We start from the raw sequence: 17,143 nt of genomic DNA, 5'->3' as shown, positions 1-17,143 counted from the left end.
TCGGAAGCAAATATTTTCACTTTTAATTAACTTCAGGGACCGTAACAGTTACAACTTTTATTAAAAAAATCACTCTTTAACAATTATTTTTTGATTTTTATTTAATTACTCTTTAAATAACCGTTATTTCTGACTTTTATTTTATATATCGAAAATAAGAGTTATTTTTGATTTTTATTTAAATAATCTGCAAATAACAGTTATTTTTGATTTTTAAATTATATGTCTTAAATAACAGTTATCGAAGACTTTTATTTATAAAAGTCATAAATAAAAATCAGTCACTGATCTTTATTTTTTCAATCATACTTATAAAAGTCATTTGAATAAGTCGTAGTAAACTTTTGTTTTCCAACACCTTCTTAACTGCGAAAAAATGTTAATGACTTTTATACGATTGATTTAAAAAATAAAAGTCGGTCACTGATTTATATTAATGACTTTTAAAAGTAAAAGTCACTGACTGATTTTTATTGATGACTTTTATAAATAAAACTCTTCAATAACTGTTATCTAAGCCATATAATATAAAAATCAAAAATAATTGTTATTTTGGATTTCTAATATAAAAATCAAATATAATTGTTATTTTTTTAAATTTTGCATAAAAATTGCAAATAAAAATTTATTTTCAAATTTGAGTCTCGGTGCAAAACGAAATCGATTGGTATGTTTCACTTAGTTGTAGAACATTTCCTTCATAGCGAATTTTTCCATGACAGTTTTCATCAATAACTGTTATGTTCGGTCCCTGATTAACTTTAAATTAGAAAACTTTATGATGAGCAGTTATGATTTATAGATGCTTTTTGGGGTGATGTGTATGGGCTCATCCTTTGCTGACATTATTACGGTTTTCTGCGACGGCATCTCACTCAATGAATAACTCTTCCAAAAGCGACGAGGACCACTGAACCATAACTCAAGCTTAAGCTTGACTGACTTCCCCATATGCTATGTTCTGTAAGAATGTCTATAAAAATACTTAGTCTCTTTTAAGAAATATCAATTAAAGACTTAAATGTCTTCTTGTTATATCCGCCTCCCCTTCCCAATACATTTCTATATGTAGAAATGAAAATACATTTGGGAAAATTGCGGCACACGTGGTATTTCCTTTCCAAATGACACAAAGTTAATTAGTAAATTGGTGTCATGAGATTTTTCTTTGCTGCCATTTAAAATACTCAGCATATGTATGTATGTACATATATGTTATCGTAAAATTTTGTATACAGCTGCAAGTGTAGCCGAATATCACTCTTCCGAAAGTCAATAAATTTGTCCAATTTACCAATATACTGCTACCACCAATTGCAGTTGCATACATATGTATGTACTTATCCTACATACATTTACTTGTGTAGCTTATGGCTTACAGAAATACTACCTCCTGCAGCTTGCGTTTATGTTCTGCAGTTTTTGGTTGTTCTCTGAACTTTTCGTTTTCTAAGAAAACATTTTATGGCTTAAACTAAACAAGGTTTTTAAAAGAAACTGGATTTGCAGCTGCCCAGAACGATCTGTGCTTATGTATGTATGTATGTGTATAGGTGTGTATAGGTGCTTTGTTACATTCTGAGGTGAATGCAGTTGGTTGCAAAATAAGGTGATTGTTTGAAGGACAAATATTTACAATTTTAAATTGTTTGATTTTAAAATGAGATTAATAATAGAGCAGATACAGAACAGCCTTTATTTATAATAGTTATTAAACTCTATTAGACAAGACCAAAAAACTTAACTACAGCATAGTGGTTTGGTGTAAATAGACTATAAGAAAGAGTGTATGCAGAGGGGGGACCGGTTTTGTCTCTAATTTCACACTCCTTGCTCTTCCTTTTGCGAATTTTCTCGTCAAGCCACGTACAACAAATGCTTGGTTGATCATCAAGCTTTAAACATCGAGCTACGTACAGCCTTCCAATTTAGTGTGTTCATTGAAAAGTTTGTTAAAAGTGCCTAACCGTTAGGGTTGTGGAAGAAATCTGTTAAGTTTTTCCATTTTTCGAGATAACATAAATGTGGAGTAGACTATAACATTCACGTGTATACATATTTTCTTTTTTTTAATTTTTAACGGTATGCTCATATGCACTAATCAAATGATGTTGTAAGTTGCAGTGAGATTTCCTCCTTCGCTTCCACTTCCGGTTCATTGTGTTGCTCAACTACTTACATAGATACATATATGCAAATAGTAGTAAGTGCGCGCGCAGACGCACATTAAAATCAACAGAAACAATAATCGCTTTACTTAAAAGTGTGTTAAAATTGCAATACATACGAATGAAAAGACGAAGAAGGAAAGTTTTGCTAGAAAATGTTACATAACTTGCTTTTTAACTAAAAAAAAAAATTTAAAAATGTAAAGAATTCAAAAGTCTCCAAAATCAACATCGAAGACATAGCTGGGATCGCAATGCATCTTAGGAAAAATTTTATCAAATTGGATCGAACAAAGATACAACTACGTATCACGCTGGTGTGTTATTTAATTTATAATTTCTTTTCCCATCTTTTTGCTTTTTGAAATGTGTTGGACAAACAACAAAGGCTTCGGTATTTCATAACCGCAGCACAGCATATATGTATGCACATACATACATACATGTTACGTTTCATCGTCAAACTACTTAATTTAATTAGTTACACAATTTAATTACCAAGCCGCATATTGCTATATTTATGGCAGCAACGTTCAGCACGTGTGCAACAGTTTTCATTTTATTAAATGGAATTTGCATATAGAATCAATCAAAGCGGCAAAATATACAAGTGTGTATGTATGTATATGCGTGCATGTAACACGACCTAGATACTCAGCATGCAACCGTCTGTGAGGTAAAACCGTTATTTTAATGGCGGTCGCTACAAGCCGCTTGTGTGCGGCATTTTGGCAAATATTTGAGTAATTGATTACAGCCATTTTCTTTAGGTCCCTAGTGAATGTGCATAGAGAATGGTGTAACACTAAATTTCCTTGGCATGATTTTTATAGACCTACCTATTACTGTAATAGTATTATCTGTAAATTAGTTAATATGCACTTAAGATCATTTATTGTTATAAGAGTACGTACATATACATCATCATTTGACGGCACCGTAAACAAAAAATTGCGAATATGCATCCATTTCAATCCCTAAAAAAGAGTAAAACCTTCATCAAAATATTTTAAAGACATTTTAAAGGAATATAGAATGTCTGGCAATCGCAAACTTTATTTGCGTAAAATAGAGGGTGCTTTCGTTCTAATAATATTTTTTTTTTATTGATCGTTTTTTCTGGTCTCTTCTACAACTCGAGTATAGGCCTTCATCTGTTTGTGAGCTCGCTGATTTGGTCTTAAGAAACTACTTAAAAAAGGTCTTCTATCTACTTCGACTAGAGCCTTGCGACCATGGGTGGGTATATCTACATATCTAGTGCTATTGTCAGTGGTTTATGAAGTCTTATAAAGTTGCCTAAGGAGATAGTGAAACTTCGTTCGTGGTTGATAAAATATGGACTTTTCAGATCGTTTTATATTAGAATAAAAAAATTGTTTGCAACCCGTGCAATCTTTGTAACAGCTTTAATAACTTTTGAACCAGTTTCTGGGAGGAATTCGGCAATTTTTTTCGATCACTGCCTTACATCTCGACGACCAAAAGTTCAACACCAACTCGGTAAGAGTGAACTCAAAACGCTATTTAAGGAAAATCTAGAGATGGTAAGCATTTCGAATTCTTCAAAAATTATTCTATCGCAGTCCGCTATCCGTACCTATGTATGTATGTACTTTTTACAGGTCTCTTAATGGAATTGTTGTGCATGTTGGTACATAGATAAAATTTTACGATCTATGCAAATGTCGTTTAAAAGCAAATCTACATTTACTTAAGCCTTCAAATATTCATACAAACATATGTAAGAACCTTTAGCCCTTATGTGGCTAAATGTGCACACTCGACCCATCGGTTGTAACCACTTGATCTGAAAATATTTCAGAAAAGTAAGCATGCGAGTAATCCAAATTTATAAAGAAAAATGTAAAATTGCTTCGGCGGTTGATCTTCAGAAGGAGAATGAAAAAATATTTTTTTGGTTACATAAAAAAAAACATTATGATTAGTCTTTGGCGAACATTTAAATTACTTAAATTAAAATTATTACAAGTTTTTCCAAAGAAGTAGCGGTTATCTGCAGGAGCTATACATATTGATATATTTAAAGACTTCTGTCAAAATATTTCAGAAAAAATATTAATATCGGCGTGGGCTGGCCCGATTTGAAAATACCTCCAAAATCTAATTCTTTGATTTTGTTGATCAAATGCTTGAACATTTTTATGCAGACCCCTTAACCTCAAACTCTTACATCATCTGAGGTAAATTTTTGGAAACAAATTTTTTAAAAGCTAATTTTATTTATAAAAAGTATATTTTTGGAGGTATTTTCAAATCGGTGCTGCTTACGAAGATCTTAAAATTTTATGAAATATTTGGCGGAAGTCTTAAAATATAATAAGTTTTACAAATGCGACCGCACCGATCTTTTTTGTATAGATATTGATATGTATATTTGAATCTTAATTCTTCGAACTAAATACGTAAAGGTTAACTTTTTGCAAACATTCCAAAAGTTTAAAAAACTATTAAGCATACTTATGTAGGAGCACAAATGTCTGTTTCAGAAAAACTATAACAAAGACAATGCAAATTTATTTGCATGTGCACGCACTTAAGTGGGGTTAAGTAAATTGCAAATGAGGTTCTACGCTGTTTTATGAGTTGTAAGCTGGCAAATTGCGAGTGCTTTGGTTTACGAGGCAAGCAAACGATGCACACAATTCGATTTAATTTGATTACTTTGCATGCGGTGCGACTTACGAAGGGCTTGCAAAACATCGAAATATTTGCGAGGTATAACATATTGCATGCCTCTGAACCTTTTTTGTCGAGTTGCAATGTTTTAATAGCTAAGAGTCTAAAGCATCTCAAAAGCTTCAACTAGCCAAAGTCGGCTTTTACTGAACTTTTTTTTTGTGGCTAATTACCTTGTGTGTGTATTTTTATGGTTAAATAAACGAGTGCTTAGCGCAACAGTTCTTTAAATAAATATACATATATGTACAAATACACATACGATAAGCTTTAAATTTATGTTTTTGTTTTGGCTTGTAAGACACTTCTTATTATATGTAACTTTTATTGCTTCTTTTCAGATGTTAAAATTTCATTACCATAGTAAAAGAAAATTCAAAGTTTCCGCACAACAAAAATATTCAACAAGAATGGGCGAAGCTGCTGCCCTGTGGTGTCTGCTGCTAGTGCTTTGTGTGACGATACAGCTCAATGGTGCGCGAGCTCAATCGAATTATGTGCAACAAGGCGACAGCGGCAACTACACAACAAACGGCTTGCCCGAGGAGGCAACACTGGACGGAAAGGTATGCGTTCAATTGCAGTAAATGTTAAATATTTTATGCTCAATAAATTAGGACAAATTCTCAACAGATAGGATACTTAATATTTGAATTTAATGAGGGAATTAGGTAAAGCTTTTATGCAAGCATTACGAGCGTAACATTTCATGAAATAAGTAGTTAAATGTATACCCATATTTGCATATAGTCTAGAATCACTCTTGCCACCAAGAGCTACTTTGGACTGAGCAGAACTCCACAAAAGGTCTTTTAAAACCGCAACTCGCAATTTGACTTTAAAAATAAAAGATAACAAGAAAAGAGCGGAAGATGGTTACTCCGCACAGATCCAGCCCGTGAAGTTGTAGTGGGCTAGATAATATATCTTATGTCTGGTAGACCGCAGATGCAATTACAGAGCAAATGCCTTACTATGCTGCGACAAGAAGTGTTGTGTAGCAGTCCTTGTCTTGCTGCATGGGTTACCAGAGTTAGTTAGAGAGGAGGATTTGAGGACTTTTCACCCACTGTTGGCCAACTTTTTCCAATGCTGAGAGACGCGCGGCCCTTCATATAGCTAAGAGGCAAAATAATCTATTTTGTCACTGAGATATCCAGGGCCGACCCTTTTCACTTTTAATATTCATCCAAAGTAAATTTTGTAGAGAGAGTTATACGGAGTGATTCATATGTAAGCACATATATAGATATATTTAAACTTTTTCATTCAGTTTTTGATAGAACTTTAATTTACATATACTCTTTTTTTTGTTACGATTAGTAAAGAAACAACCGTATACGTCCATAGTTTGTTTTTCCCAGAACTGAAGAGAAATTTTATTTTGAAAGTGGTTAGCACGTAATTTTGCCGGCAGAAATTTTTAGTTTTCCATGTATTTTATATGAAGGAAATGCATTTTTCACAGAATTGCTATAAAATCGTTACTACTAAATATCATTTGATGGAAAAATAATATTTTCCTACAGGAATGTTTCAAAAATCAAATTATGATGCAAAAAAAGGACGAAACATAAAGAAGATAGTCAATTTTTCTATGGAAGGGCATAATGAGTAAAATTTTAAAATTGAAATGCATCAATATTAAGTATTTTTTTGTAAACTTCTAAATGAAAAATTCTTGTTCAGTCAAAAAATATTTATGTCTAACGATTTTATAGCAATCCTAAAAAAAATTTGATTTTCCAATGTAAAATATGTGAAAAAGTCAAAGTCGCGCCATCAAATTTTGATCGAGATTAAAAAAAAAAAAATGCGGACTTCTTTTCCTTACATTTTCTACAATTCTGCTGTTAAAAATTTCAAAAATTTAATTTTCCTGAATATTTTTGTACCACCTAAATGTACATACTATGCATGCAACCACACTCTTCAAAACTTTTTTCATCTCCTATCCAACAATATGTGTACAAATGTGCAAGCAACATTTCCCGCCATTCTCATTGCATTTCAAATTTTACTGGCAGCTCTTCTAATGTAGGTTGGCGCTAACTACTTACTACTCCGCAGTTACCTTTGGCAATGCAAAACAATAAAATGCTATCTAAATTAATTACTAAGTACTTTCTCTTCGCGAGCTCGCTAGTTGACTGGCATAAAAAACCCGCGCGAATGTAAATTTTCAATGCTCTCAGCAGCATCATGAACTCAATGTCAGTCCGCTAGTCAAGCAGGAAGGTAAAATGTGCTTTGTTTTTGAAGTTGCCATGGGTGTACATTGTTGTTTGTGTGTAGCTGGGTATGTGTTTGTGAAAATACATAAATGTACCTATACATACATATAAAAAAAAAACTCAATGGAGCATAGTTTTGTGTCTCTGTGCTAGGAAGTCATTGGATGCAACAGCAAGTCTTATATAATGTTGCCAAGATGCGGGCCAATGATACCAAGTTGAGGTTTTACGCTTATTTCGAAAACAATGACATTGTGGTTGCCGCAAGCGTTTTTGCCCAACACTTATCCCATTCATTCGCTTGTAAATGGGTGATGAGCTAGCTGTAAGGCGACAAAGCTGATTAGCTTAAATGAGGCAATGAGAGACTTTAATGCACTGGAGGTCGAATAATGTTGAAAAAAAAATGAGGAAAACTTTATGCATAACAAGTAAATTTTTAATGTGATTTTATTTTTCAGGTCACAAAACTGGATGATATTAGTCCGCTGATATTTTTGAATCGCACAAAAGCAGCGTTAAATTGTGCGGCCGGCTCAATGCAGGTGAGTGAAGTCTTAATTTTATATTAAAAAATATATATAAAATTGAACTGAATATTTATTTAGGTGGATATGAAATTTAATGAACCTTTCCATGGCATCATACAAGCCGATTATGATCGTAGTAGCGCATGTCGCGTCAGCGGCAAGGGGGCACTTAGTTATAGATTGGAGTTGCCACTCAAAGGATGTGGAACTATACAGGTATGTATGGTTTTCTTTGGTTATAGTATTAGATACACGTATTTATATTTATTAATATTTTACCACTGCAAATATATTTCAGAATCCTACACGCGTATTCACCAACAATATTATCGTTCGCTTCCACGCCAATCTGGAAATGGATGGCGATGAGATTATTACGATCGTTTGTCGTTATCCACCGCCCATACCATCACTGCCGCCAGCTTTACCGGCGCCTATGTAAGTAAAGAATACGAACAATATAATGAGTGTCTCTTTTATATAAAAAATGCAGATTTTTGGTAATTCGCACTAAAATATTGGAATCATTTTTTGAGTGCGTTAATAGGGGCAATGCTTGCCTGACATTTTTTAAAACAAAAAAATCATAAATTTTCGCAGTTGTAATGTTCATACCAAGAAAGGTAAAGATTTAAGTTTGCCAGAGAACGAATATAACAGTTATTGATGAAAACTGTCATAGAAAATTCACTATGAAGGAAATGTTCTACAACTAAGTGATATATAACAGTCGATTTCTTTTTTCACCGAAACTCAAATTTGAAAACAAATTTTTATTTGCAAATTTTAGGCAAAATTAAATAAATAACAATTATTTTTGATTTTTATAATATAAATCCAAAGTAACAATTATTTTTGATTTTTATATAATATATGTTAGATAACAGTTATTCAATGTTATGTTATTTATTAAAGTCATCAATACAAATCAGTGAGTGACTTTTACTTTTAAAAGTCATCAATATAAATCAGTCAACGATTTTTATTTTTTAAGTCATTCGTATAAAAGTCATTAACATTTTTCGAAGTTAAGAAGGTGTTGGGAAACAAAAGTTTACTACGAGTGTTCTTAACGACTTTTATAAATATCGTTTAAAAAATAAATGTCAGTGACTGATTTTTATTTATGATTTTTATAAATAAAAGTCTTCGATGTCTGTTATCTAAGTCACATAATTTAAAAATGAAAAATAACCGTTATTTGCAGATTTTTTTTAGATAAAAACCAAAAATAATTGTTATTTTGGATTTATAAAATAAAATTCAGAAATAACGGTTGTGTAAGGAGTAATCAAATAAAAGTAAAAAAATAATTGTTTAAGAGTGATTTTTTTAAATAAAAGTTCTTACTTTTACGGTCCCTGAAATTTACCATTAAACAAGAAAATTCTGGATAAATCCCGAAAAATTCCGAGAAAAATTGTTTCGGAATAATTTTTAACTCTTCTAAAAACAAAAATCTCCTTAATACTCGTAAAGTCTCAAAAACTTTGAGAAAACCCGAAAAACTACGATTTGTTGCATTTATTTGTGCTTAAAAAAATGTGGGAAACATTTTTAAAGGCAATAATTGGCGGTACATATTCTTCGCACAAAATATTAAAATTTCTAATTTTTGAAGCAAAAGAAAAAATCGGTCGAAAATTTTTTTGATGCAGCCATATTTGTGCCAATAACTAAAAATAAGTTTTAGTTAAATCCTTTGAATAAAAAAAAAATAAAACTAAAAACTACCCATTGCCCCATAAACTCAATACTTATAACTAAATTGTCGCCTTGTCATTATTATTGATTTGATTATAAATATCCGATGAGATAACAATTCTAAGGTGCATCTCCATTTCTCAGTATTATATGGCCTTTGTTTATTTATTTATTTAATTTATTTAATTTTTTTAATGCATTTTTTACATATTCACTTTAGCTTAAATCCCATTGCCACTGGCTCAGTGCTGCAGCCTCCACTTAAAGGTATACAGCTACTTCTCATCATTTGCGCCATCATGTTCCTGACATTACTCTTACTTGGTTTGGCTGTTTCATACTATTGTCTGCGCAGCCGCCCAATACCGGTCGTCCGCCGTCTTCCAATGTCCATGGGAAGTGGTTCGGAAATCACCAAGCTTAGCGGCAGTAGCATGGGTAATATAAGCGCCTTTGAAGGCGTTAAAATACCACGCGCTATTGTGCCCATAGCGGCTGTGCATAGCTCCTCGGGTAGCGAGGGTGCGCTCATACCTTCCGACTACCCCAGCGAATCACATTCCGAAATCGAAGAAATCGATACGAGGTACGTACAAAATCTTGAATTTTTGCTCCATATTCAAAGTTTTACCTCCTCACTCTCTCTCGCTTTTGCAGATCACTGCCCTTTAGCTCCGCAGGTAGCTTTGAAAATCGTGCATTTGTTCAAGAGACTTCCAGCATTTATAGCGATAACTATGGCCATACTCAGGAGGTGCAGGCTGCCAATGCACTGGCCACCTCAGTGCCTCGTCACCCGATTGCCGTCAAGGAGTCCTCTTCACCCAAGTTCGACGTGCAAGTGCGTGTCAAGAAGTCACCGCCACCACCTCCGTCGCCTGTTACCTCGGACACCGAAAGTGTCGCCACACTCCGCCCAGATCGCAACAATCTTTCGACTATTATGGAGACACATGAAGACCGTGAAAGTATTATGACAATGGATTCACTGCCAGCACAGAAAGAGACTGTACACAGTCAGTTCACTTATGTTCCTGAATTGCATGCGGCACCGAAGCACACTGTGGAAGTGACGCCACCACCACCACCAGAACCCGTGTTCTCTGTTTATGCACGCACACACCACGAAATGGTCGACGGCCGTCCGGAGACTTGGTCAGACTTTACGGATGCACCGACGGTCAGTGAGGTAACGGATATGACTTCCGAGGCACCTGATATACACTCGGTTGGTGAAATGGTCGATAGCACGCACTTCTTCGAAGCTGAGTACCTGCCACGTGAACCGCCGATTGTGGTGAAAAAGCCACAGGTCACATCGCATACTGTGGACGACGTGTATTTGCGCACCATTACGGAAAAGAAAACGATTGAAGATATTGAGAGCCATAAGCGTCGTGTCACCGAATACAAGGCGAAGCCGAAACCATTGCCACCACCAATTCCAGATCCAACCTGGGATGTTAAGATACGTAATTATCCGACCGAACGCGAGCAGCAACGGTGGGAGAACTTCTCGGATATTTCAAGCGCATCCGGCATGACGCTAACGCCAAAGATGGAGCGCTCTGAACTAAGCTTGCCAATTGTGCCCCAAGAGCCGCCACAACAAATCTATGACAACAAAGAAAAGCTGACCAGTCCGCAGCTAGTGGGCAATATGAAACCGATTGAAATGCCCCCAGAAGATAAGGCGGTGCCCAATTGGGATGTGCTGATACGTATCTTGGAAGAGCCAGAGTTCTCCGAGGCTGATGACGCCAGTTCGGTGCATTCCAGCGTACACCCGCTCACACGCTACATCAGCTATGACGATAAGGCCAAATGGAAAGATATAATCACAACCGAATCGTCATTGCGTACTATGCTCACGGCGGCAGTTGTGCGCGAAGACTTCGAACGTATTCGTCAAGACACACGCTACGAGCGCATCTTTGAACCACAAACCTGGGATGTTATCATCCGTATATTGGCGCCACCTGTCGATGACGATACGGATGTGGAAATGCGCGCACCCAAACGCACAAAGAAAACACAACCGTGGGATACTCGCTCGCGTCGCAGCTCTTTGCCAACTTTGTACGAATATGACAGCGATGGCGGTTCGTCTGTGCGCACTATACGCCAAGATCCCAGCATGCCATTACGTGATAATAGTTTCAATATACAACGTTCGCGTCGTTCGTCACGTACATCGTATCACACCGATCAAAATGATTTACGTTCAATGTCCGAGGTAACGGTAGACTTTGGGCGACCCGATCACTTGGATAACGTTTCGGATGCGAGCTCATTCTATCCAACGCAATACTACGATGATGAGGATAGACGCTCGTTCCATCGTTCGGTTAGTCATCCGTCACTAGCACGATCGGCTAGTGAATTCACCGAGCACTGGGCAGCACCAGATGAGCTTTCATCACCGGAAGCTACGCCCAAATCGCGTCGTTCACAGCGATTGGTAAGTTAAGGAGGACGAAATATGAGGTTTAAAAATGAGAGCGAAAAATAAAAATCTAGAATAAGGAAGGCTGAATACTTGAATATTACATGTTCCACATTTTCCTCGTGATAGCCATACTTCTTAGGAATCGCTATATTCGTCAATAGTCTGTAGATCTGCGTTGTTTTCCTTTTCAACAAAGGTAATTGAGGCATACTATCCTGTGGAATTGCCGCCAGCAATTTCTGAGTCGCCCCACTGAGGGTTATACCAACATCTGTTTCTGTTTAGTCTGCAGGTGGCCTTTAAGGCATTCCCACGTACGAAGTTACAAAGTGACGGTAAGTGCAGCAATGCCTCGAGAGCATCGCCAGGTATTGTATAGAAAGGTCCCATGCAGCACACGACAATGAATAGTTCTTTGAAGTTTAGCAAGCAGATTTCTCACGCTCTTGATTGAGAGTCTACTCCACCATACCACTGACACATAGCTGCTTATGGGTCTGATCTTAGAGATATAAATATAGAGGATTCCCTTTGGTGACAGACCCCACGTTTTACAAAAGACCTGTTTACATTGCCAAAATGCTGCCCATGCTTTAGAGATCTTGTGCTTCCCGTGAGATTGCGACGATGGTTTTGTATCCAGAATTACTCCCCGGTAATTCACTTCGAGAGAAGTTTGAATTGTGACTCATTTAAGTGTGAGGGGAATGAGACCATCCGACCTACTCTTTCTAGTGAAGAGCACAGCACTACTTTTGGTTGGGTTAGAGGTGATGCCATTCCCATCACACCCAGTGTCAATCAGATTCAGTATTATTATTCAAAAGAAGCCTCAATCTCTACTCCACGCTCTTACATCGATCTTCAACCTCTATTGTGGCTTCTAGAGATGTAATATACTCGCCCAATTAGGGATGACGCTATACTACTGTGACCATACGTTCTATATGAAAGCTGCATAAAGCCTCATTGGGTTACCTGAAAATGATATATCTTAAAAACGTGTCTATTAGAACTCTAACCAGCACTCTATATGGCATACATTTCAATACCGACGATACCCCCTTAGACTGTCGAAGCGGTCAGATATACATTACTACCTCATTAAATAAAGATAGCAAGCCATCATGGTAACTTTTTCACAAGCGAGTTGCTGCCCGAAGCGGAAGAAGACCTCTTATGCTTTGGAAAGATCCGATGTAGAAAAACTTGGCTCCCCTTGGAATTTCCAATAGGCATCGGCTGGCATTGAAGAGGTTATAGCGCCAATTCAAATACAGATTTATTAGTTAAAATGCTATATTTGTTAACATGTGCACACATCCCACTCAAAGCAAACGAACATTTAAATAAAAAACTTCCACGTTTCCACTTTGCACGGAACGTTATGCCATAAGCACTTGTTGTTGATCAAATTTTATTTTTAAAACTCACATTTCAACTGTTATTTGACTTGCAGACAACATTCCAGCCGCGTATACCGGCGCCCCCGCCTCCACCACGCTCCGGTCAAATTGTAGCGCAAACACAAAGCCAATACGTAGAGACACGTCGCAGTACAACATTCCACACCGAGAACGAGGCTACGCGTTCACGTGACTGGTAAACGTGACGATAAATTTAACCAAGCAGATGTGTCAACGCTCTCGAACATGCTGTGTCCGGGCTGCATGCGTTTTTACGTGCATATGTACGTACGTACGTACGTAGGTTCGCTTCTATCCGAAAGCAGAGAAAGAGCCCGCTGCTCTCTGGAATACTGCTCTGTGGAATACTAACAAATAATGCTTCCCGAAAAAGTCATTGCCAATCACTACAAAGTGCAGATTTATTTATGTATGTACATATATAACAACTACAATTACAATAGAATATAAAAACATTCACATGAACGGATGTAAAAGAGACGTTGTACATACGTATTACATACATACATAAAAATAACTTACATACATACATATGTAGGTATACATATAAGCAGATATAATGGCCCTTACATTTATATATATATATATATATATATATACGTATATATAGTTATGAAATAGCATAAATAACACAAGTGCCAATTTAAATAATCCTGCATACGCTATGTACTTAAATAAAAAAATTAAAATAATATTGCCACAAAACGGCAAGCATACATACACACATATACTCATAAAGTTAATGAAATTGTGTAAAAAATTATACATATTTACGCAATTAAAATGGAATTGTGAAAGTACTTTAAATTAAGTCAAACCGCACTAAGCCGTAGTATTTAAGTAAAAGCGAAACTGAATGCGTAAGTGCAATTTTATTCAAATTCAAGGCTCGATGAAAATTCGCCCTGAATTGCGAAATCCGTCCAACATAATTTTTAAGCACATTTTGAAGAGCTACTTGTACACGCATTATTGACTCTAATGGCTATAGTCATAACAAATTACAAGGAGGGCACAAAGTCAACCACCCATAAGAATCCACTTATGTACATACATAGCATAACATAAAACTGCCATTCCAGTCACATACCGTTAGACTTGCTATTGTACTTATGCACACTCCCCTGAAAAGGGCCTTTACAATACTGCACTGTATGTGTGTGTGTGTGTGTGCGCGCAAATTAGCCACATATAAAACTTTTCACTTAACACATAAAATATCCAGGCGAACCCAAAACGACTAACCGCAAAACTGTTTGTAAATAGGCAGATCTGGCACACCCGCATACGCCACGGTGACCCAGACGGCGAGTAACTTGGAAGCATTTGTTACTTACATATATAGGACGTACCATGGATGGGTAGAACTTTAGCACTTCAATTTGCATTGGTTAATTTAACAGAAGTGTACAGCAGACAAAATTGTTTTTGTTTTTTCGTTTTTGTTTTTGTTTTCGTTCAAAACCAGCCTAGCGACAAAAGAGCAACTAAAAGGGGACTGCTGTTTAGGTGGCCGTCACAGAGAAAATTAAAATAAAATTAAGATTAAAGCACAAAATCATAAAGTCCTTTTTTCAATTTTTGGGGACTTTGCGCAAGTTATTTTCACATCAGTAGGTATTCCCAAAATATGAAAGGTTTGCTGAGCAAACAGGCGGTTTGTAATTAAAAATTGTTGCGCCAGCTGTGAGAGGATGAGCGCCACAGGCTTACCTTTGACTGCCACTAAGTTGATTTTGTCGACCCCTCAGCTCAGGCGGCTTTTGCGTTTATGTACGTACAAATATATACGTATGTATTTATATTAACATGAGCACATGCACATGATAACTGTTAGTAAAATCCCCACTGGAAAATTAGCTAAGCGCTTCGAACAATTTTGAAAGCATAAACAACTCTCAAAATTCCGGCTGTGGTTATACTTAGTCAGTCAGCTGCGTAACTTTAAATTTTTTTAGCCTAAGTGGTTCCCCTTTATTGGATTAACTGAAAAGCTCGAAACTTTAAAATTTGTATTCATTAAATTTCAACGAATCAAAGTTTCGAGAATTTCGGGATTTTAGTGGCTTTTTGACTTAAACAAAAAAAAAAATTCATAGCTTCTTTATCTTCTTTTTAACGATTTTATGAAAAAAACTCGGAAAGTGAGTTTTAAAATCTTTGGTAATTTAAAAATTAATTCACAATACAATAATTTTTGGCCTACTTTAAAACAGACATAAACTGTTGGCCATTTAAAAAATTCGTATGTAAATATTTTGTCATTTAAAAGCTGGACATTAAAACTATTACTGAAAATGTGTACATACATATATTTACGATTGTACGTATTTGAAGATTGAATATGAAATACTGGCGATAAAAGTAATCAAAAAATATTGTATAGTAAAGACTGGTTATCGAAATTTGAAAAGAAAAAGTGGATATGTTTTTAATGAACTTAACAGTGGTTGCTTAGTTGGTGGATGATCCACAATTTTTATTCATATTTCAAAGGCGAATTATTATATCCACTTGTCCTTCCCAAATGGTTAATCAGGGTTTAAATTACAACAAAAAGTATTATGACCGGATTTTATAATACAAAAGCAGCACATCTAAAATTTTGAAATCATAAAAAAAAAAATGTTCAAGTTTTAGCTACTGAATTTCTATGTTAATTTTAAAAGCAATGTTCAGCTTTTTAATGGCAAAAAATGTATGTCCAGTTTATAATTTACCAAAAATTTAATTCCAGGTGTCAAATTAAAATTATTACTATCCAGTTTTCGATTTGCCTACACGTCACGTACAAATGTTTAATTAAAAAAAATTGTGTCAACGTTTTAGTTACCATAAATTTATGTTCACTTTTTAAATTACAACAATTTCTTTTTTAAATTACCAAAAATTTGCGCACACTTTGGAAATAACTAAAACTTAATGTTTAGTTCTTAATTTTGTAATTTTGTATGCCCAGGTTGAAGCTATCAAAAGTTCATGTCCAGTTTTCGGAATGGAAAAATTCTGTCTAGTTTTTAACGCACAACAAAAATCCAGGTTTTAAGTAATCAAAAATTTGTCTTCAACTTTATCCAGCCGAAGCATTATTTCTAAATGTTAAATTAATAAAAAAATATGTACAGGTTTTAGTAACAACAAATTTATGTGCAGTTTTAAAACATGTTTTTTTTTTTTAATTCCAAAAATTTAAGTCCCGATTTTAATTACATAACTAAAATTAATGTACAGATTTGGAATAAACAAAAAATCATATTTAGTTTGTAAACTTTGATGCTCAGATTTTAGTTAGCAAAACTTTATATCCAGTCTTTAGCTGTAAAAAATTTTGCCTAAATTTTAATTTCTAAAAATTATTTGCCCAACTTTTTAATTTACCAAAAACCAAAATCGGGGTTTTAAATAGCCACAACTGTATTACAATTTATTAAGTTATAAAATAAATATGGCCAGTTTTAGGTACGAAAAATTTATGTTCAGGGTTTAAAGTACCAAAAACTATGCACTGTTTTAAATTCCGTAAAAACTATATCCAAAAATAGCCAATAATGTAAGGCCAATTTTAGTTTCTACACAGCCCATATCATAAACCATGATATGTATGTGCTTATGACAATCCGCCCATATAATAATCTGCCAGCGAAAATATACATAGTCAACTGCGCTTTAAAACCTCTTAGACTAGAAATTTCACCTACCACAGTTTTTCCTACAGTCATGTTAAATTTGCACACCTAAATTTTTGCTTCATATCTGTCGCACCCACTCAGTCAACAATTCTGTGGCTATGCTGCTCCCAGTTTGCGAGTATTTCGTGACATTTTCTATTAGTTCTGGGCCAGCTACGTGCATAGATATGTAGATAAAACAAATTTTCGGCCAAAGCAAATTCAAATAAGCGAACTCATATGAGTTGATATTAAATATTTGC

At 35.1% G+C, this 17,143-nt stretch overlaps 1 protein-coding gene across 8 annotated transcripts in view; it reads left to right on the top strand.

Moving 5' to 3' along the window:
- Positions 1 to 13,497, top strand: part of LOC118733094 — a 67,557-nt gene extending 54,060 nt beyond the window's left edge. For all 8 annotated transcript variants that reach the window (XM_036462306.1, XM_036462304.1, XM_036462300.1 and 5 more), the window contains 7 exons: positions 5,210 to 5,434; positions 7,564 to 7,647; positions 7,711 to 7,848; positions 7,931 to 8,070; positions 9,557 to 9,922; positions 9,994 to 11,797; positions 13,245 to 13,497. In XM_036462306.1, the coding sequence (XP_036318199.1) occupies positions 5,210 to 5,434; positions 7,564 to 7,647; positions 7,711 to 7,848; positions 7,931 to 8,070; positions 9,557 to 9,922; positions 9,994 to 11,797; positions 13,245 to 13,391 (2,904 nt within the window). In that variant the 3' untranslated portion in view covers positions 13,392 to 13,497. The remainder of the gene's footprint in view (positions 1 to 5,209; positions 5,435 to 7,563; positions 7,648 to 7,710; positions 7,849 to 7,930; positions 8,071 to 9,556; positions 9,923 to 9,993; positions 11,798 to 13,244) is intronic.
- Positions 13,498 to 17,143: the final 3,646 nt, after the last annotated feature.

Source organism: Rhagoletis pomonella, unplaced genomic scaffold (genome assembly GCF_013731165.1).
Source record: "Rhagoletis pomonella isolate Grant_MI unplaced genomic scaffold, Rhpom_1.0 Rhpom_scaffold_00002, whole genome shotgun sequence".
NCBI lineage: Eukaryota > Metazoa > Arthropoda > Insecta > Diptera > Tephritidae > Rhagoletis > Rhagoletis pomonella.
This window is presented reverse-complemented; position numbering and strand designations above follow the sequence as displayed.